This window comes from Macrobrachium rosenbergii, chromosome 30 (genome assembly GCF_040412425.1).
Source record: "Macrobrachium rosenbergii isolate ZJJX-2024 chromosome 30, ASM4041242v1, whole genome shotgun sequence".
Classification (NCBI taxonomy): Eukaryota; Metazoa; Arthropoda; class Malacostraca; order Decapoda; family Palaemonidae; genus Macrobrachium; species Macrobrachium rosenbergii.
Genome location: NC_089770.1, coordinates 32,224,429 through 32,247,831, shown reverse-complemented (window position 1 = coordinate 32,247,831; position 23,403 = coordinate 32,224,429). Strand labels below are relative to the sequence as shown.

Sequence of the window (23,403 nt, the reverse complement as noted above, 5' to 3'; positions counted from 1 at the left end):
AGAGAGAGAGAGAGAGAGAGAGAGAGAGAGAGAGAGAGAGAGAGAGAGAGAGAGAGGCGCGTACCTCTAGTCGTATCTCACAGCAACTTATGATCTGAGTTCATGTCTATAGGGGCTGCTCAGTAAGTAATAGTACTTAATTGCGGTACTGATCATTGATGATATTAGTGTGTTATCCTCGTTAGTAATGAATTGGGTTGAGAGATATGATCTCTCCTGTAACTTAGAAACCGCAAAGGAGCCTCGTGGTGTTATTACGTAAGGCTTTTAGCATACAGCCCACTTTGTCCATACAGTCAATTTTTTCGCCACAGAGGTCGTCAGATCAGATGATTTGCATTCCCGAGTGATAAGGAGATAAGGCCTTTTGGGCGGGCAGAGACGAAGTTGGGTGCCTTCACCAGTGCTCCCTCCGTTTCCCTGTGGGTGATACGGCGGTCGTCTTCTTCATTTGTGAGAGAATTTACCTGAGGAGGATTGCATCACCTCCACCTGCAGGAATCTTCCTTCCTTTCTTCCTTTGGATTCTCCTTCCCTCAGTCAGAATCACCGATCAGAAAGGTAAGAGATTCTTCACCATTTCATCACATACAAAGGGCAGCCTTTTAACAAACTCTCCTTATCACGAACTGATAAGGACACAAATCTGGTAAGAGGAGGTGTCACTGGGTGAGGAAATGCCTTCATGATAAGTTTCTCTCTCTCTCTCTCTCTCTCTCTCTCTCTCTCTCTCTCTCTCTCTCTCTCTCTCTCTCTCTAAATTACGGGAGATATCTCTCAACCCAATTCATTACTAACGAGGATAACACACTAATATCATTAATGATCAGTACCACAATTAAGTACTTTTACTTACTGAGCAGTCCCTATAGACATGAACTCAGATCATAAGTTGCTGTGAGATACGACGAGAGGTACGCGCCTCTCTCTCTCTCTCTCTCTCTCTCTCTCTCTCTCTCTCTCTCTCTCTCTCTCTCTCTCTCTCAATCTCAAAATCTTGAGTACTCAGGGTTGATTTTCAGACCTTACCTCGTTTCTATAAGTTACTTGCGTAACCTTAAAGTATGAACACAATACAAGTTTATCAGATCAAATTATATTCACTATTCTTAAAAACTGAAACACAGGAAAATGAAATAAAATGGGTGGATATTGAAACGCATTTGTTGAGTTTAAAGTTAAACTAATTTAATAACTAAAGGTTAAACATATCAAAGAGTAATTACATAAGAGACGAATAAAATGAATTACTCAAAAGGGAATTATAACTCAATGGGACTCAAATGAGCTAAGTTACAACAAAGTTCAAAGGATAATAGGGGCAATCACCCTTTCTAAGTCCACACACACATCACTACACGACACTAGATATCAGGTCTACTCAAAAGTTGAGCCAAGAAGCTGTACGTTCCGTCCTGCATTCGGGTTTTATTGGGGAAAAAGAGGCAAGTTATACAATAACCACGAACACAGAACAGACTTACAAAGTTTACATGAACGTAAAAACTTTAAGATAATTCTCAAGTTCGTTATCAAAAATAAATTCCAAATATAATATTGCGCAATTTCAACGTATTGGTTAAATGTAATGAATTAATTGGTGGTGTGTGACAATACAATTTTGGGCGACGTCACGCCCATGCAGTGCATCACATGGTGCATACACGCCCATAGAGGGGGCGATCTTGGCGGGGAACAACTACCCTTCCTTTCCCCTCTTGAGCTCTCTGACCTCGGTTAATGGCTTCTCTGGCGAGAGCTACAAACAAGATCTAATAACGCCTTCAGCTATTACTACTGTATACGTGGCTCAATGCATTCACTAAGAGTTATTTCATACATAAAAATGAATTATTATAACTAAAACGGTACTCTAGACTTCATGCCAGAATCATAATTAAAATCAGGCAAAATAATGTCAGAGCGTCATTCTCGAATTAGATGTGGTTCTTTCACCCTTATTATGATAAGCAATAGAGACGTGAATATTTCTACAGAATACATAAGCATGCGAATATATTTGGATTTCACATGAATACAGATACAAATACAGTAACATAGTTCTGTCTGCCGATTGATTACCTGACAGCCGGCAATTCACAACGAAAACTCAAATCAATCATTTTTTATGAGACAGACCATCCTAATAACTCTACAATAAGAGAGAGATCGCATGAAAACAAGTGAATAAACAAAAACATCAGAAAAAATTGTTGTGAGAAGAACTTCTCACACGAAGAACAGCAGTTGGGGACAGAAACAGCTCATATTTGGCAACTGCTGTAGAAATCATGAAATGTTTCCCAAGTCACCAGTCTCTTCGTGACGATGGTTTGAGGCAGAACTGAAAAGAGGCTGAGTTGCTTTCATAAAAGAAGTGGTGTCTTTGTTTCCCTTGCTTTCAATAGGCCTTGACTAATGAACTGAGTCCTGTAGCCTTCTTTCTGAAAAGATTTCGTTGCAATATTGATTTTGTTAGAGGAAGTATTTAGAATAATAACAATTTTCCCATAAGTAGCATCATTTAACAAGTAAAATACACGCCAGAGACTTCGGCGCAATCGAATTTTCTGTACACCGTATAATGCTGTTTGAAACTTTCGGCCAAGGCCCATGAAACTTAGCCATGGTCCGGTGGTGGTCTCAGCTACGACCCGTGAAACTCTTAGCAGTGCCCCATGAAACTCAGCCACAGTCCGGTGGTGGCCTGTGTTGTTGGTACCTAAAGTGGTGCCAGAAGTACAATTATGGGTAACTTTAACCTTAATTAAATTTCCCCTCGAGTAGGACGCCTTGACGAGGTGAGGGGCTAGAGGGACCCTGGCCTTTGGGCCCGGGTCCTGACGAATCATCCTACATAGTTTTTGGTTTAAATGGCGTGGACATTTCCACATTCGCAAAATTTTACTGCTTAGGTGAGTCTGAGAAGGGATCGTTTTTGGAAGGGGTTCGCATTCGAAGCTAATTGTGGAGTTGTGGTGGTTGAGTCGCCACCCGAGATAGTTTGGACCTAAGAGATGGTGATGGGATTTTTCCCACTGCTATCTTGAGGGCGGAACCATCTCTGGGGATCAGCCCATCGGAATCCAGGGGCTGGTTTTGGAGGTGGACTCCTGGCTTTTTGTCCGGAAGCCCACGAGTACGGTTGGAGTGGGGAGTCAGTCCCCATTAGTGGGGGCAGAACTCCCAGCAGGCGGATTGGCTTATACCTGGGCCACTGCAAGCGTACTGGTGCTATCCTGAAAGGGTAGGGTATGGGGTGGACTGTTGGGAGTCAACTCTCACTTGTGCCATTGGTGGAGAATGCGAATACCTGACTGATCTACGATACTTTCTTGATATGACCAAGCAGTTTTGGGTGGGTGGATGAACCAGTTTGTGTGTGGTGGTCTGATGTGTGCATGCTTGGCAGCTTGGGGTCTCTTCATGGGCTTTGGGAGTGTGTTGGGGTGGGGAAGCTGAGCAGTGGAGCTGCCCAGTTTGTCCTTTTTGATATGCTGTCGGGGTCTGTGCGGGGGCTCTTGGGTGTCGGGTGTGCACTTTTTGGACCTTTGCATGTGGACTGGTTTAAACTTATGGATTTGGCTTTTAGTTCTCCCTCCCCTGGATCCGATGACTTAACGGCACTGGCAACGACTTCTGGCATGAACATAGATACGGGCTTGGCTGTTGGACAGAACCAAACACTGAGACACCAGGGTGTTAATAAATCTGGTGGATTTGATTCAAATAATAGGGTCCTTTATTGCACTAATGTAAACTTATCATTAGATTACGAATGTTTATACAGTGTAGTGAAGCAATTATTGGCAAAGTGGAGAGAATTAAATTAGTTCTAGAAAAGATAAGCAGTCATTTTGTGCTTTTATCAAATTTTCCTCTCCCTTGAAGCTAGTGAGGCACAACAAAGACTCCATGGCCACATTCTAAATGATTCAGTTGTCAGCACGAAAGTGTTTTCAGTGAAAAACTTGAATGATGAGCCATTTGACTTTGTTCCAAAGGCTGAAGAACATGGACCAGTCCCATGTACCAGAGCTCTTCCTCCCCTTTATGGCATGTTGCTATCTACAAGGAGGGAGGGAAAAATTTGATAAAAGCTGCTGACTGCATTGAGAGAAAGGTTGGTTCCATTCCCATTGGAAATTTAAAACGGTATGGAAAAACCTTCTAATAAAAAGCTGGAAATGAGACTCAAGCAGTTCTGTTAGCTAACTTTAAACCCCTGAAAGTGGAAATATTGAATCTATTTCATCTCACAGATTCTTTAATACACTGAAAGGAGTAGTTTACTCAAAAGATCTGCATGTTTTTAAAGAGGAGGAGATTCTCCATCGATGCCCTCCTTGTGTATCTCATGTAAAAAAACTGGGTGGTGATGCAGCTATCCTTTTAACCTTTCTCCTCTAATTACCTACCTGATACCATCATTGTTGGCCATGAGAGGATGCAGGTTTAAAAATATAAAAGAAGTCCTAGACAGTGTCGCAAATGCTTTGAATATGGCCACATTCAAAACTCTTGCGATAACAATAAAAGATGTCCTGTGTGCTCTGCAGAGCACGATAATTTTGATGATTGCAAAGCAGCCCGATACTGTTTTCTTTGCAAGGGTGATCACACACCAAACTCTAGGGCTTGTCCCAGATATAAATTTGAACAAGAAGTGTTGGCAGTGGCAGATAATGAACATATTAGCATTAGTGAAGCAAAGCGCACGGTAATGGGGGCAAACAAAAGTGCCAACACTACGTATGCTTCTGTAATAAAACATATGAAAACTTCCAACAATGTAAGGCCACCAATAACTGTGTCTGATGGAAGATATCACAAACCTGGTATTTCTCGAACCATGAATAATAATGAAAATCTCCAAACTGGTGAGAAACTTTCGTCGGCAAGTGCTTTGAAGTCCAATAGCAAAAATTGTACTTCCAAAAGCACAGAAAATTTATCTTCCACCACATCCACAGCTGTCGATTCATCTCCAAAAATAAGGGTGCCAAAATCAGCCAATAATTCAGGAAAATATTCTGAAAATACTTCAAACCAAAATAAGCTAAAGGAACAATCCCAATTAGATAGAGCTAGTTCAGAGCCATCAATCGCCACAGCCACAAACAAAAATAATAATAAAACTATGGTTGCAACTACCAAGAAACGCACAAGAAATAGTTCCCCAAATAATGATAATTTTATAATAAAAACTTCAAATGGGTTCAGTGTTTTGGAAGACATCTCTCCTCCTAGAAAGGTGGTTCCAAAAGTAGTTTCAGAACAAAAACATATGAGTTCAATTCAGTCTTGCTGCCCTAAGACAAATAGGATTAGTGGTGCACAGAACCACAGCAATAATTCTGAACATCAGGTTCATAATAAAAATATGAAGATCAACCAAAGACCCTGAACACCAATTCAGATGAAAAGGGATTAAGAAAACAATCTCTTATAAAGGAGAATTTCCCACTCCGCCCTAGGAACAGTACTTCCCTCCAAGGAGTGGGAAGTAGCACATTTTACCACCTTAGCATTCTTGCTCGATATTCTTCAGTGGAACTGTAAAGGTCTCAGAGCCCGTACAGAAGACCTTAAAGTTTTAATGCATGAATTTAATCCAGGGATTATATGCCTACAGGAAACAATGTTAGCAACTCTGTTTATAATCCTGACTAAATTATTCAATATTTAAATCATATCCCCAATTGGTGATCGTGCCCATGGAGGTGCTGCAATTATTATTAATAAATCTCTACAGCACTCCACAATACAATTAAATACAACACTACAAGCTGTCGCTATTTCAGTCATTTTGGAAAAGAGGATAACAATCTGCTCCTTATACCTTCCACCAGACCTTGATTTTAACATTGGAGATATTCAGTCGTTAATTGACCAACTTCAGCTCCTTTACTTCTGCTAGGTGATTTTAATGCCCACAACCCCTTTGGGGAAGTCGGTTTTAGATAGTAAAGGGAAATTAATCGAAGACCTTATTGACAGGAATGATGTTACCCTGTATAATAATGGGTCAATGACTTTCCACAACATTCACGATAATCATTTCTCTGCACTGGACCTTAGTATTTCTTCAACTAGTATCCACCTTGATTTTAATTGGTCTGTTAATGAAGATTTAAATGGAAGTGATCACTACCTGATCCATTTGAAATATGCTCTGAATGCTCCATCTGAAGTTTTACCTAAGTGGAAGGTAGAGGACGCAGACTGGGATAAATTTAGTAAGGGTGTCAATCTAGATAGGAGTTTGAGTCCTTTCATTCTCATCTAGATGCCTATGATTACTTTATTGAATCTACTTTGAAGAGTGCTGAAAGCTCGATTCCAAAAACAAAAGGCAAACCTCGTAGACCTGCAGTTCCCTGGTGGAATAAGACATGTGGTATTCTGAGAAAAGTGACTAGGAAATGCTACAGACGTTACAAAACTAGTGGCCCCTCAGTCTAAATTAATCTACAAACGTGCTTTTTAGCCAAGCAGCGGCGCTTTTTATAAGAAAGCCAAAAGAGAATGTTGGCTTTACTATATTAATGGAATAAACTCCAAGACCCCACTAAGAGTGGTGTGGCGCAAAATAAGGAAACTGAGTGGAAAATTTACAAAGCGTCACCATTGCCCTCATTAAAAATAAATGACACTCTAATCACAGAGCCCACTGAAGTTGCCAATGAGCTAGGAAAACACTTTTCTAAAGTTTCCAGCCCTAACAATTATTGTCCAGAATTTCAAAGAATTAGGAATTCTGAAATGTGTCTGAAGTTTGATTCGGGAAAATCTGAACCATACAACTACAAATTTTCCCTAAGAGAACTTCGTGAGGCGCTCTCCTCAAGTGAATCCACAGCTCCAGGTGAGGATACAATCATATATGAAATGCTGAAACACCTCCCAGATGATGCCAAAAATATTTACTGAAGATTATAAACAAAATATGGGAAACTGAATTTTACCCAAGGACTGGAAAATATCCATAATTGTCCCTGTTAAAAAGCCTAATAAAGATGCTTCCCAAGCCACCAGCTATAGACCAATAGCTCTTACCAGCTGTGTATGTAAGCTGATGGAGAAAATGATAAATACTAGACTGGTTTGGCACCTGGAGACCAAAGGATTACTATCGCCATTTCAATTTGGTTTCAGAAAAACCGCTCCACCTTGATCCCTTGCTGAGACTGACCAACCAAATCCAGCAAGGATTCGCCAAAAAGTGTCAGACCATTGGCATATTTTTTGACTTGGAGAAAGCATATGACACTACCTGGAGAATTGGCATCATGAAACAATTGCACAAGATGGGCATATGTGGAAGAATGGTCAGGTTTATATATTCCTTTTTATCAGACAGACTTTTTAAGGTAAGAGTGGGAAACTCCTTCTCCCAACCTTTTATGCAGGAGGAAGGAGTTCCTCAAGGAAGCGTTTTAAGTGTAACACTTTTTTCAGTGGCAATAAATAGTGTGATTGAAAAAATCTCGCCCCCTGTTAAATGCTCGCTTTTTGTCGATGACCTTGCAATATACTGCACAGGATATGATTCCTTGTCTGTATGTAAACATTTGCAAAGATCTATTAATGCTATTACTAAGTGGGCTGATGAGAATGGTTTCAAATTCTCCTCTTCCAAAACAGTTGCAGTAAGATTCACCAGGTGCCGGCGTGTGGAAGAGGTTCCCACACTTAGTTTAAAAGGGTCCATCCTTCCTTACGAGAGTGAAGTTAAATTTCTGGGGATGACTATTGACCATAAATTAACATGGCTAGCCACATAAATGCCCTAAAGTTTAATGTTAAACAATCTATGAATATTTTAAAGGTTGTCTCTGGATTTAGTTGGGGGGCTGATAAGAAATCCCTTCTGAGGCTCTATGACTCTCTGTGTCGATCTAAGCTAGACTATGGCTGTCAGATTTATTCCTCAGCCTGTACAACCAAGCTAAAAGAACTGGATGTTGTACACAACATGGGGTTGAGAATATGCTCAGGGGCTTTTAGAACTTCGCCTGTTGAAAGCATTTGTGTCGACACAGATCATTTACCCCTTGATCTAAGAAGGCAAGAGCTAGGGTTGCGATACATGGCTAGAATGAAAAGTGCTCCCAAAAATCCCTCCTTTCAAGCACTAAAGGAAACAGACTCTGAAGTTTTTCTGGTACAAGAGCTTCTAAACCATTCCAAATTGACTGAATGAGGATGTTAGGAATAATCATCTTAAATCCCAGAAAGTCCTGGAAGTAGAATATCCTGTAAATCCTCCATGGCTTATCCCAGAAGCATCAATATGTAAGAAACTGTTTAACAAAAAGGACTGCACTGTAGAAGAGATTAGGGGCAAATTCTTAGAGCACGATGTTACCCATACTAATTTTACAAAAATTTATACAGATGGATCTAAGTCAGATAGTGGTGTTGGTTGCGCTGTTATCCTTGGTGATACAGCGTACACAGCTAAATTACCTGACTCTGCATCAATATTTACTGCCGAATTAACAGCCGTAGTGTCTGCCCTAGATTTAGTTTTTCAAAGTAGTGACTCTAATTTTTGTCATATACTCAGACTCTAGAAGCACCTTAGAAGCTATTAAAAAATTTTATAGCTTTCATCCATTAATTCAAAAAGTTCAGGAGTGGCTTTTTCGTATATATTGTCGACGTAAATCAGTCTCTTTCTGTTGGGTCCCTTCTCACGTGGGGATTCATGGAAACGAGATGGCAGACAGGAAGCGAAAGCTGCTAGTATTTTATCAGAAACCTCTTTTAGAAAAGTGCCTCATACAGATCTAAAAGGTCCCATTAGATCTTATGTTTTAGTAAATGGCAAGAAAGGTGGACTTCTCCCCTTCTTGCCAATAATAAGAAATATAGAAATATTAGGGATAATGTACTACCGTGGTCTTCGTCATTCCAGCTTGACAGACGAACAGAGGTTATTTTAACGAGATTAAGGATTGGGCACACTCGTCTAACCCATCAGTTTATTTTAGAAGGAAGCAGCCCTCCAGAGTGTGCTTACTGTGACGAGACACTAACAGTGGAGCACATTCTGGTGGTCTGCCCCAGATATTTTAACCAAAGAGAGAGATATTTTCAGGGTAAATCCCTGTCTGATATTTTGGGAGATGAAGCAGATATTTCTGCTATCATCTCTTTTTTAAAGTGTATTAAAATTTTTAACGATATTTAATTTTATTTAATAATTTATTACATCAAGTAGAATTTTAATGACATTAATTTTTTTTTTATGTATATAGCACATCATTCATTAAACTTCATACCCTTATTTATTGGTCACATCACTTCATTTTATTTATTAATCATTTCCTTCATGAATTCATAACTTTAACATAATTTATTTTCTTTCCATTACGGCGCTGAATGGCCTTGTTGGCCCCAGTGCCTGGGCTTTTGCCCTAAATATCATACATCCATCCATCCTTAATTAAATTTATAAAACTACTGAGGCTAGAGGGCTGCAATTTGGTAAGCTTGTATGGTTTTGAATTTAACTCTTTATCTACATTACTTTTTCATGCCTTCTCAGTGACATCCAGTTAGGAGTTTTTTTTCACGAAGAAATCATTTATTTTTACATAAATGTTTTACAACACTAGTTTTCACCAGTATGTTTTCAAACTTCTTAATAAGGTTTCTATTCCAAAAGTCTCCTTACCCACTGTGCCTAAGCCTCCGTATCATGCATCTTTAATCCATAATAAAAATGTTTATGATGTACTAAGAAAACTTATATTCGATTACATACCTGCAATGAAATTGAACACCATCCCAACAAACCCCTTTACTCCGGGCAGTCTGTTTACATTCAAGGATAAAGTTGATCCTTTGATGACCTCACATGTTGTGTACAAGTTCAGTTGCCCTAGATGTAATCTAGGGACCTCCGTGGATCCACGCAGAGGTTATTACTAAGGGTCAGAACTGATTGCCACAAAGGCCTTAGCTATCGTACTGGTAGCAAACTTGCTAATCCTGAATTTTCCAACATCAGACAACACGTCAAGAAATGAAAGCATACAAAGATTTTGAAATATTGGGACGAGCATCGAATGGAAAACTACTGACATTCCTGGAATCTTTGTATGTTAAACAACTTGTTCCTCAATGGAGCACTCGGCAGCCTTCCTTCTTCGACAAGTCTTAACCTTCCGTGAGGAGCTGTTGCCTTCGGTCGTTTCTGGTCTGTTCCTTTTGACTCCTCGACCTTCCTTCCTTCTTTCTCTCTTGATGGTTGGTTCTGTTATAGCTGGCTTTCATTTTGTTATTTATAATGCACTAAGTCTTGTATTTGTACTTCAGCGCTTTTAATGTTAATTTTATTGTAGTTTTTGTCTTTTTAGCTTTAAAATGGGACCCTGTGTTTTGAAACGTCGCCAATAAAGGTATTTTTAGGACCACCTGGGTTGTACTTCCTCCCTCAACCATACGTTCAACCTATTAGTAACTACTATATCTTAGAATATCATATATATATATATATATATATATATATATATATATATATATATATATACATAATTATTATTATTATTATTATTACGGGCTTCCAAGGGTGCTGAGATTACGTTACTATTAATCAATTGGACCTTGCAATAAAACTCGAAATACCGTAACCAAAAAAAAAAGGGGGAGGGGGAGCAAGTAGTAAGTGGTAGGTCGCCAAGTGAGAATTTTGCTTCTTAATACTTACTTTATTTACACAAGCACATTGGTAAATTAAAGGTGAAAATCTCGCTAGAAAGTAAATGTATAATAAATCAGTGAGTTGGAGATTAGCACAAACAAACCAAGGTGTGCATAAATGGACCATATACAAGAGTTCGTTAAATTCATCAGTGCAATTATATCGGCCCAGTAGAGAGGATTCCTCCTTGGCAAATCAGGATGACATGAGAGACTTCTACTTAGTAAACGACACTGACAGCACTCCTGGAAGTGAAATAATTCCAAATGAGACTACTGATAAGATAATATCTCTCTCAGGACGTGTTAACACACAGATCAAATGGGTTGCGTTACTTCAGTCACTTCTGGCAAGTGAGTGGCGTTACTCTATGCACTTCTAGAAAGGGACACACACTGACTCTGATAAATACACGGCTGCAAAGCCAAAGAAAAAGGTATTGAATTAAATTATGAATGGTGAGAGAGAGACATATCGAGTCAGAGAAAAAGTTACACTTGCTTAGAACTACGCAAGTCCCAGGATGTACCGTACTTTGGTGCTTTATGATGCTTGGATAGAAGATTCTCCAGGTGAAGTAGATCTGAGCTATCTTTTGGTGAAGTCTGGCTCAAAGGTCATTCCTCAAAGTGTGTGGAAAGGTAAGGGCCTGTTAGGGCACGCTGCTCAATACTCATTGATCTGAAGTTTGCATGTATGTGGCAGAGTTCCCCTCTCAGCTACGGGCCTCAAAGTCGGCCTTACAATTTTTTTATAATCAAAATTCAGGCGTCCATGACTCCAGAATGACTCGACGTATTGACCTGGAATTTGCATTTTCCAATAGAACAGACCAAAATACGGGGTGTCTATTCTGAGCCTCGCTGCTGTGGAAGGATTCTCCTCTCAGCTATGGGGCCTCAAAGTTGGCCTTTTTTATTTTTAGAGATGAACCTTGAAATTTAAAAATGCCACCTGCATTACCTACAAGGCTACAGGAACCTTGAAATTGAAAAATGACACATGGAATACGACCAACACAGTGCCAATGATGAAAGGCTACCAGCTATATGGTAGAAATGAACTTTGAAATTAAAAATGACACCTGTCACTCAGCTGAAGAAAGAGTCTTCAGTGAGGATTTTGGGGACAGCACGAAGGAGGTGTCATTTTCTGAAACTAGAGCATAGTCATTCATGTAATAATGGCACCTCCGGTGATTCCGGAGAAAATCTTTGGCAAGGGGTCCTTTTTGTGGGTTTGATTATGGGGCCCAGGGACCCAATTTAGCCAGGATCCTTGAATGGTGAAAGTTGCAGTTTCTAAAACCAGGGTATATAAAAAAAAAAAGGAGTCCTGCCACCCAGAAATAAAAATTTCACAATTTTCGACCTAACCAAGTCTTCTTAGTACAATTCCATTAGTTTTGGGATTCCAAAATTTTATTGGTCAATTTTGACCAATATTTCCAGTTTCCACCAATCAATCAATGCAAATCCAGACTTCCATAAGTGAAAATTACTCAACTTATTTACCTTACTTTTGCTTTTCCCAATATAATGGACCAAAATACCAGGTGTCCATTTGGAGTCTTATGGCCGTGGCAGGATTTCTCTCTAAGCTATGGGGGCTCAAAGTCGGCATTTTAATTTTTACAATCAAAATTCAGGCTTCCATAACTCAAGAACGCCTTGACGAATTAATCTGAAATTTGCAATTTTAACAGAACGGACCAAAATACTGGGGGTCCATTTTGAGCCTCATGTCTGTGGCAGGGTTCCCCTTTCAGCTGTGGAGCCTCAAAGTCGGTCTTTTAATTTTTACTAAAAAAAATCAGGCTTCCATAACTCAAGAATGACTCGATGTATTGATCTGAAATTTACATTTTTTAACAAAGGACCAAAATACCCGGGGTCTATTCGGAGATTAATGACCGGGGCTGGATTCCCCTCTCAGCTACTGGGCCTCAAAGTCGGCCTTGGCATGTCTCCAGTTTCCACAAATCAAATTTCGGACTTCCAACACTCAAGAAAGGCTCGACGTATCGATCTGAAATTTGCAATTGTAATAGAACGGACTAAAATACTGGGGGTCTATTTGGAGCCTCATGTTCGTGGTAGGGTTCCCCTCAAAGTCGGCCTTGCAATTTCTATAATCAAAATTCAGGCTTCCATAACTCCAGAATGACTCGGCGTATTGACCTGGAATTTGCATTTTCCAATAGAACAGACCAAAATACTGGGGGTCTATTCTGAGCCTCATTGCCCTCTCAGCTATGGGTCCTCAAAGCTGGCCTGTTTTATTTTTAGATATGAACCTTGAAATTTAAAAATGCCACCTGCATTACCTACAAGGCTACAGGAACCTTGAAATTGAAAAATGACACATGGAAAACGACCAACAGAGTGCCAATGATGAAAGACTACCAGATGTATAAATAGTAGAAATGATCCTTGAAATTCAAAAATGACACCTGTCACAAGAGCATAGTCATTCATGTAAAAAAAAAAAAAAAAAAAAAAAAAAAAAAAAAAAAAAAAAAAGTCCAGCCGCCGAGAAATAAAAATTCTCACAATTTTCGACCTAACCAACTCTTCTTAGTAGAATTCGATTAGTTTTTTGGGGTTCCAAAATTTTTGGCCAATATTTCCCGTTTTCACCAGTCGATCAATGCATATTCAGAATTCCATAATTAAAGAATGACTCAACTTATTTACCTTACGTTTGCCTTCTCCAATAAAATGACCAAAATACCGAGTGTCCATTTGGAGTCTTATGGTTGTGGCAGGATTTCCCTCTAAGCTACGGGGCCTCAAAGTCGGAATTTTAATTTTTACAATCAAAATTCAGGCTTCCAGAACTCAAGAACGCCTTGACTTATTGACCTGAAATTTGAATTTTTTAATAGAACGGACCAAAATACTGGGGGTCCATTTGGAGCCTCATATCTGTGGCAGGATTCTTCTCTCAGCTACGGGGCCTCAAAGTCGGCATTTTAATTTTTACAATAAAAATTCGGTCATCCATAACTAAAGAATGCCTCGATGTGTTGATGTGAAATTTGCAATTTTAATAGAACGGACCAAAATACTGGGAGTCCATTTGGAGCCTAGTGTCTGTGGCAGGGTTCCCCTCTCAGCTATGGAGCCTCAAAATCGGCATTTTAATTTTTACTATAAAAATTCAGGCTTCCATAACTCAAGAATGACTCGGTGTATTGATATGAAATTTACATTTTTTTAACAGAATGGACCAAAATACCTGGGGTCCATTTAGAGACTCATGACCGGGCCAGGATTCCCTTCTCAGCTACTGGGCCTCAAAGTCGGCTTGGCATGTTTCCAGTTTCCACAAATCAAATTTCAGGCTTCCACAACTCAAGAATGGCTTGACGTATTGATCTGAAATTTGCAATTTTAATAGAATGGACCAAAGTACTGGAGCCTCATGTCCGTGCAGGGTTCCCCTCTCAGCTGCGGGGCCTCAAAGTCGGCCTTGCATTTTTTATAATCAAAATTCAGGCTTCCATAACTCGAGAATGACTCGACGTATTGACCTGGAATTTGCATTTTCCAATAGAACGCATCAAAATACAGGCGGTCTATTCTGAGCCTCATTGCCGTGGAAGGATTCCCCTCTCGGCTATGGGGCCTCAATTTTGGTCTTTTTTATTTTTAGATATGAACCTTGAAATTTGAAAATGCCACCTGCATTACCTACAAGGCTACAGGAATCTTGAAATTGAAAAATGACAAATTGAATACGACTAACAGGGTGCCAATCATGAAAGGCTATCAGCTATATAAATGGTAGAAATGAATCTTGAAATTTAAAAATGACACCTGTCACTCTGCTGAAGACCGGGTTTTCAGTGAAGAAGGAGTCATTCATGTAATAATAGCACCTCCGGTGATTCCGGAGGAAATCTTTGGCAAGGGGTCACTTTTGTGGCTTTGATTATGGGGCCCAGGGACCCAATTTAGCCAGGAGCCTTGCATGGTGAAGGTGGCATTATCTAAAACTAGGGTATAAAAAGAAAAGGAGTCCAGCCGCCCAGAAATAAAAATTCTCACAATTTTCGACGTAACCAACTCTTCTTAGTACAGTTCCATTAGTTTTGAGGTTCCAAATTTTTTGGCCAATATTTCCAGTTTCCACCAATCAATCAATGCAAATTCATACTTCCATAATTAGAGAATGACAACTTATTTACTTTACGTTTGCTTTTTCCAATAAAATGGACCAAAATACCGGATGTCCATTTGGAGTCTTATGTCCGTGGCTGCATTTCCCTCTGAGTTACTGGGCCTCAAAGTCAGCATTTTAATTTTTACAGTCAAAATAAAGGCTTCCATAACTCAAGAACACCTTGCTGTATTGATCTGAAATTTGCATTTTTTAATAGAATGGACCAAAATACTGGGGGTTCCCCTCTCAGCTATGGAGCCTCAAAGTTGGCCTTTTAATTTTTACAATAAAAATTCAGACTTCCATAACTCCGTGCAATAAACCTGAATATGATTAAATATAGAAATTAAATATGCAAAAAGAAAAACCGCAAAAAACAGAAAACGATACATGCTAATATCCGGTTTCATCATTTAAGATTTGACGAGTTCTCATTATGTTGTTTTTTGCAGCTTCTCTCTTAGTTAGACTACTTTTAGGAGCTCCAAATAGGTAGTTTCATCTCGGACCTCATCATGCACGTTCTAAGGCCTTAAAAGAAATATTAAATTAGATACATGTCTTAGTTATTCATGAGTTTTTCCTTTACACAAGACCGCTCCAGTGATTTCTCCTAATTCATTGGTCAATGTTTCTCGAACAATTGCCTTACTAAAGGGTTCCTTAATCAGTACAATATCATTCTTCAATAGTCGAACTCAAGTCAGCCTCCCTAAAGGCTTCCTTAAAAGCAATGGGCCTTCTATTAACCATATGTATTGTTTGACCTATCAGAAATGCAAAGTCTCTAATCTCCAACACATTATCTCGAATTGCACCATATATTAGTTTCTTTGTCGATTTAACACAACTTTCTACCACAGACCCCAAAGCATTATTTCCCTTAAAGAATTGATGAAACTGAATAGGCTCTATACCATTCTCTCCAAAATATAATTTAACCTCCGGATTCATAAAAAAATCCATGATAACATTAGCACCAGCAACTACCTGGGTACCCATATCCGAAATGCACAATTCTGGTATACCATATTCAAAGCAATGAAGCTGAAAAGCTCTTAGATATTCATTAACAGTCATATTCATACACAGTTTTAAATTTGTGGTCCTACTCCATGTACACGTAATACACAACAGCCAAACTTTAATCTTCTGGTTATTTGAACGTACAAAGAATGGACCCATATAGTCAGCAAATATGGCTCTATAAGGATTTCGGGGATTCACCCTGAAATCACGGTATGAATTTTGGTTTACCTTAATGGTTCTCTCATTGAAACGTCTACAGGTTACACAGGCTTTAAAACCTTTTGACAGTTGAAAAATAACAGGGTATCCAGAAAGTTTTTCTAATTTCAGATAGCAGGGGAATAGCATCCTGCATGTGCAAATCTCTCATGATAATTCTCAATAATTAACTGAGTTAGTGGACTGTCTTTGGAAAGTAAAATGGGAAACCTGTATCTCCTGTCCTCCTTTAATTTGTCTAATTTGCCACGTACTCGGAAGAGCCCTTCATTATCAATGTACAGGTTAAGCTGTCCAACGATCTTGGAATCAAAATACTTCAATACTTCCGGGAAACGATGTCTTTGGTCTTGCAACAATACTAGTCGACTTGCATCTGCGAAAGCATTATGTCCAGAATTATAAACATTCAAACCAACTAACTTATCAGGATGCTAGGATTTCACCTTAAGTTTCAATTTATTTACATAAGTTAACACAGCTCTGTAAGTCAGGATAAGTTTGTGAAAATCTGAAACTCTACACAAAGCCTGCACATAATGATCATCTGTTTCCCCAGAAGATAAAGTAGCTTCATAGGAATTAATCTATTCCAGGGATGGACTTATTGATATATCAGGGTTAGGAACAGTAAAGACTAAAGTGTCTTTTCTACTCGTCTCCGGCTTAAGGTTATTCCTGAGGAACTCTGGACCTGAAAAGTAATTTGTTCTCATCAGCTGCTTGTATGACAGACGAGTAATGCAATCAGCCGGATTATCTTCCCCAGAATTAAAGCTAGATGTAATGGGATGTTTTTCATACATTTCACTGATGTCCAGCAGTCTGTTCTTGATAAAAACAGAAACTTTCTGTAATTTATCAAGTTTTATGGAATAGGAATGAATCCAGGACAAAGCCACCAAACTATCTGAATATACCTGCAAATCGACTATTCTGATAGGGTTAACACAAGTGTGACCTGCTAATTCCTCATACAAGTCAACCAGGCACTCGGCAGCCAAGGCGATAACCTGGAGTTCGAGAGAAGGAATACTTTTAGGCCCTGTCCACACTAGCGGGCACTACCCGACGGGCAAACACTGTTCCCATAACCGTTCCACTATACCAACCGACCGAGTATGGAGCCAGAACGATGCGACTGTCTGGTAACACTGCTTCAGAAGCGAGAGAAAATATAAACAGCTGGAAGTGCCCGGCGGGCATGCCCGCTAGTGTGGACAGGGCCTAAGAATTCAAATTCTTTTCAACAACGCAGTTCTTTGCCATAACAAAGTTTATGCTACCAGTTAAAACGTTCAAAATAAAAATCACAACTCCAAAGATAAATTTACTACTGTCAGCAAAAGCTAACAAACTGTAACAGTCACTTCTACTTCCAATAAACTTGGGACACTCACTCCTGGGGAAGCATTAGCTTGCTTAGCAATATTCTTCTACTGTCTCTGTAGATCTTTATCCAGAACATCGTCCCAGCCTAACTCATTATTAAACTGTAGAGAGTGCATAAATAGCCTAGTGCAGTTAAGCATCGGACCATTAAAGTTATACAAGTCGAACTAGGGGGCAATAGAGCGTAAGATATCCCTCTTGGTTTTAGCATATACATCAAGATTAAAGGGTCTGGTAGATAGAGAGTATACTTCTCGATACCAAAACAGACCAATGAACTTTACCACTGAATTCACAGAAATACTGTATTTAACATCAATAACTTCTGCAAGGATAAATCATTAGTGACAAACTGCTGTAACTTGAGCTTGTAAGGGTCAAATATATGGTTTAGTTGCATATATGCCCATTCAAGATCCTTAGAACAGTCTAAGGCCACTGTGCAATTATCCATGTAACAAAGTTGACAGATAAATTTCTTAAGCTCAACCAAACGCACACTATCATGTTCCACTTCTATAATCAAAATCTTATAAAGGGCTAGGAGTAACAGGACTGGGCTGCACCTTAAACCAAAACTCAATCTCATATTTCTGTAGCCTACAACAGTGAAATCATTCTTTTCAACATTTCTGAACCATGAGCACAATAGTCTATTACTATCCACCTCATTAAGAGCAAGATTATTAAATGCCTTACAGATATCAAAACAGAGAAGATGTGAACCAAACGAACATGTAATAAAGCAGAAGCAATTTTTTGGTTCAATGTCGGTCTAGGATATATGGCCTGATTATGACTTACTGTAATTGCCCTGCTAGGATCCTTCTGACAAAGATTAGAAAGATAAACCACTCTGCATTTAGTGGTTTCACGGTCTAATCTAAATATACCAATATAAGGTAAAAAGCTATGGTTAGGATGCTGGGTTAAGAACTGATCAAGATTATCAATACGTTCAATTATACCAGCTGCTTCTTACTCTTTGAAACTCTGGTCCATAAGAGCCAACTGTGTAGGATTATTCAAAAGTTTCCTTAGAATTTTCAAAATTATCTTGACAAGTTCATGGTTAGTTCCTAACAAATTGGCAACTTTGAAATTCCATAGCAATGGAATAATAATTCGTCCTTCTTAATTTCTTTTCATATTTTCAAGGGCATATTTACTAAGTTTAACATTAATTTCACACTCATTTTCTTCAGGCTTACCATCCTCCAGACCTAGGTACCTGTTATAATTCTCATTCAAAATGCAGCTAGCAGCCCTCTCAGGCTGATTATGAACAATTTCACCTTTGTCATCTAATATATAAAATCCCTGGGAACGGGTTTATCACGGTCGAGGAAAGAATTTTTTTGTTTACATAAACGGATATTTTCCCACATGTATGTCTCCAGTATATTTTTCCCATTCATTTTCTTGGGCAAACGAGTTTGCGCAGAGGAGAAAGGAAGTGATGATTTATTTCTGATTGGAATGAAATTAATCACTAGGAAGCACTGAAGCAAGTATGCTGATCTAAATAAAGGAGAATATTCTTATTATGAAGTGAGCAACGAATAATCAAAAACTTTTCAGTGGGGTAGCACAGCTAGCCCAAGGATTCTGTTGGTAAAAAGTGGATGGGCTAGTACAGGGAGCCCAAAGGGTTCAAATGGTAAATGTCATGTTCTTCCAGTTTCTTCAGAACTGCGCTTAATGTTTCCTTATGTTCTTATTTATTTTTGCTTGTGGCTAATACATCAAGTGAAACTGAATACTCCAGGCATACCTGCAAAAACTTTGTCCACTGTTTGCTGTCATCATATTGCTAGATTGTTTCTTGTTTGGATGATATAGCACTCTGTGTGTGTTGACTGTGCAAAATTTTTGTGAATTTTATCCATGTACAGCTGTTGAAATTCCTGTCTGAGAGCCACCTTTGAAAATACAGCACATCCTGACAAAGTAGCAAACATTTCTGTGGAATGAAGCAGTGGATGTTGGGATTCCTGTAGTTGGGGATGTAGTGTTACCTTGTAATCTTGACATACCCTGACCTGGTTGTTTTCCTTTATGATCAAAACTAATGGTGTAGCCAAACCCTGATTAATCTGCTTTCTTCCATAAGCCTTCGTTTTCTAGCCTTCTAATGTAGTTTCCACTGCTGTTCTCAGTTCACAGGGAGCTGAGGTAGGGCTTTCATAGCAATAGTTAGAAATTCCACAAGGCATCTTCACCTCATGACTGTATTTCTAGATACTGAAACTCTTTCAGGGCATTTCTTTAGAATCTGGGTACAGTTTTACAGCTGAATTGTTGTTGGTATAGACAAACTAATCACCTTAAGCCCAGATGCATCCCAAAACACGGTTTCCAATTAAGATTTTATCCATAACTGTCAGATATAGTTGTAGAAGAAAGGAATACGAATTGTTGAGCCATCAGTAATAAATACAAGATGAACAGTTAGGAAAGTTGAAGGTTTATGTATTTGGTTAGATATTGATATGTTGAAGGTTTATGTATTTGGTTAGATATTGATATGTTGAAGGTTTATGTATTTGGTTAGAGATTGATATGAACTACAGTTACTCTGCTGGCTACTGCTTTCGAATTGCAGACAACGAACAAAGTTAGCTTAACTAGACCATGAGATTGATGTCAAAATGCATAAAACACAATGTACACCAGTGATGAAAATATATGGTTCATTATGTGTGGTACATGTAACACACAGGAGAAGGCTAGGGAAGCTCGTCTGAGCTACTATGGCCATGTAATAAGAAGAGAGGAGGTGGAACCAATCAAGAGAGCTAAGAACTTGCCAGTGATGGGGAGAAGTGTGGGGCGTCAGCGGACCAGATGGATGGATGTGGTGAGAGGGATATGGGTGAGGTGGGACTAGGGGAAGCGGATGAAAGGAACAGAATTAGATGGAGGAAGTTGACTCGAGTGGCCGACCCTGCTATACAGTGGGATTAATAAGGTCGAAAGAAGAAGAATTTAACAGAATTATCACAGGTTCCAAATTCGGCTAACCTAGGATATTATAAAGGTATTTTCTCTGACAAATTCAGAAACTAACAGGGTTAGCCAGGAGTGGCAGGCTAGTTGCCATAAACTGGTTGTCCAGTGTGCTTCACTTATTTATTTCATTGTGTCTTTGTTACAAAAACATGTGTTTCAGACTTGATCTGGTTCAATACAGTTAATACAAATCAGTGTGATTAAGACTTGGTCATTTGAAACCTCAATGGGGTGTGTAAAAGACAGGGACTTGAATTTGTCACACTGTACTTTCCCTTTATTTCTTTTCTAATATCTTCAAGTTTTGTTTGTTTGTCATACACTGATTTTCAATCCTCTTATTTCCTTTCCTCTGTTGCACCATGAAAACTTCACCCTCAGATTTTGTTATGAGGACTACGTCATCTGCATATAGCAGCAGTTCCCAGGGGCATTCTTCTTACCCATTGCTCTGATAAACACCAAAGGACTCCTCATGGCTAATCCACTGTCGTGTCCCTAGATTTTATGATATGATATTGTATTACCAGTTCAAAGGGTCTTGAAGGCACCTTTTGCTTTTTGATTGCACATTGAATTCCTGGTCAAGGCGCTCTCCCTTGTCAAGTGCCTTCTCCTCAGAATCCACAAATGAGTGATATGTTACATTCTTCCTCTAAGGGCACATTTTAGACTGCTTGTGTTCTTGATAGTCTCTCTTGGCAAACCAGCAACTGCAGTATCAGTTTGAACAACATTTCTCTGTCTTTATTCCAGCACCTTCGCTCTCCAGTACTGTCATAGCAGCAAGTCTCGTGTGATCTTCTTCCTCTAAAGAGTTACCATTGTAGAGTATCCCCTTTTCCTTTCTGTTATACTATGCTCTTTTCCCTGCCTTTCTTTCCTTTTTATCAGGCTTTCTTACATTCTGATCAGCTCATCAGTGACTTCTCCTCAAATGCTTTTAGCAGATTGCTTGTTTCAGAGAGTGATTCCACTGACATCACATGCATTACCACCATCCCAGAACTGACTTTGAGAAAAGCTGTGGGGATGGAAACAGCAGCGACAAAGACCTGTAGGATAGCTCAGAAAATCCTGGAAAAAGGGGCATGGGTGGAGGAGACAGATTTGAAAGGAGCTCAGGCCCAAAGATCACAGGACGTAGGAGAATCGAGAAAAAGCTGAAGGAGAGATTGTGATGGGGATTTCATTTTTCTCTTTATATAGTTGCTCCATTTCTATCTCAACCCAGCCATTTCGTCTTTGACATGTATGCCTACTTCATTTTAAAACTTGTTTATATTTCTTTGTGTTGCTGTTAACTGTTCTTGTACCTCCATCTTTATATCTTATCTCCGGTACATGACAAGTGTCCGTATCTCTTCTGGCCAGGATCTCCTACACTTCCTTAGTGTTTCCTACAAGTATCAAACAATATGAATAACGTCACATAATGTCAGTAAGGAGATGCATGAATATTGTGTGGCTTATTACTCGAAAAAAAAAAACATAAAAATGTTGCATACATCTCCCACACTGTGGTAAATGAGCCCAAACATGGTCATTCAACATCAGGGTGTTGTCAGAAAACTAAGGATCAAATCTAATGGTCTTAGTCAAGGAATGTTTTACAGTCCATAAAATACAGTACAAAAGTTCAGAAACCAAGACAAGGAACTGAGTGAGGGTTTAGGGTGAAAACCTCCCTCCCTTCCTCCCTCCTTCCACACACACACACACACACACACACACACACACACACACACACACACACACACACACACACACACACACCACTCTTGCTTGATTGCCCCCTCTCCTCCCACACCCCAGCCTATAAATAAATTAGTCAGTGTGACTGTCTTCCATTTGTTAATGTTTTTTCTCAGTAACGCTCTCCCTCTCCTCTTCTCATTTGTATGACTTATTTCTCATGAAACTTTCAGTTTTTGCTCTTTTGTTTTTAATAAAAATATCTCTCTCTCTCTCTCTCTCTCTCTCTCTCTCTCTCTCTCTCTCTCTCTCTCTCTCTCTCTCTCTCTCTCTCTCTCTCTCTCTCTCTCTCTCACACGTGTATGTACAAATGTACAAGGGCATGTGTTGTTTTATAAGCATGCTCACAAAGGACTAGTCCGCACAAAAGTCTGTGCCTCATCCCTTTTCAACTTGGCTCTTTCTTTCTCTTTCAGGGGAAGACTGGCTGGACACAAGGTAAGATGATACACTTCTTGTTTTCCCACTTTTTATCATCATTTACTTGTAATCAAATTCGCCCAAATATTAATATGTTAGGTAACTGCAAACAAGTAATTATTTATAATTAGAAAATATAGGGGCTAATTTTTTTGTGAATTTTCCCAAAATTTCAGCAACTTTCCAAGATATTAGGCTATTTTTTTTAATCTATTTGCAATATATTATTAGAAAAATGAACATATTTTATGAAGAATTCACATCTCTCTCTCTCTCTCTCTCTCTCTCTCTCTCTCTCTCTCTCTCTCTCTCTCTCTCGTTCATGCACTGAATAGATCACATTTTGTGTAGAATTCACGTTCTCTGTCTATATCTGGATCATTTATTTATGAAATAAACAATATTTTTAGTAGACCTCTCTCTTTCTCTTCTCTTCTCTCTCTCTCTCTCTCTCTCTCTCTCTCTCTCTCTCTCTCTCTCTCTCTCTGTTGGAAAGAGGGAATGGAAAAAGGGAAAAAGAGATTCATTCAAACAGTGGGGGAGGGAAATCAGTTTTGGGGTGGGAGTGAAATGTGGAAGTATCACTCTTTCTTTATGTCTCTTTTTTTTAATTTCCACCCCAGTACCAAAACTGATTTCTCTCCCAGTTGTTTGACTGAGACACTTTTTACTTTCCATCTTTTCAACAGAGGAAG

At 39.1% G+C, this 23,403-nt stretch overlaps 2 protein-coding genes across 2 annotated transcripts in view; one reads left to right on the top strand and one right to left on the bottom strand.

Annotated features, from left to right (window-relative positions):
* The first annotated feature begins 375 nt into the window (after positions 1 to 375).
* LOC136855159 (uncharacterized) overlaps positions 376 to 23,403 on the top strand; it is a 52,363-nt gene continuing 29,335 nt past the window's right edge. The window contains exons 1-2 of the mRNA XM_067132069.1: positions 376 to 561; positions 22,705 to 22,726. The gene's annotated coding sequence lies outside the window, so the exon portion shown is untranslated. The remainder of the gene's footprint in view (positions 562 to 22,704; positions 22,727 to 23,403) is intronic.
* On the bottom strand, positions 15,560 to 16,258 carry LOC136854858 (uncharacterized). Its single transcript, XM_067131392.1, has one exon. The coding sequence runs from the start codon at positions 16,256 to 16,258 to the stop codon at positions 15,560 to 15,562; it is 699 nt and encodes a 232-aa protein (XP_066987493.1).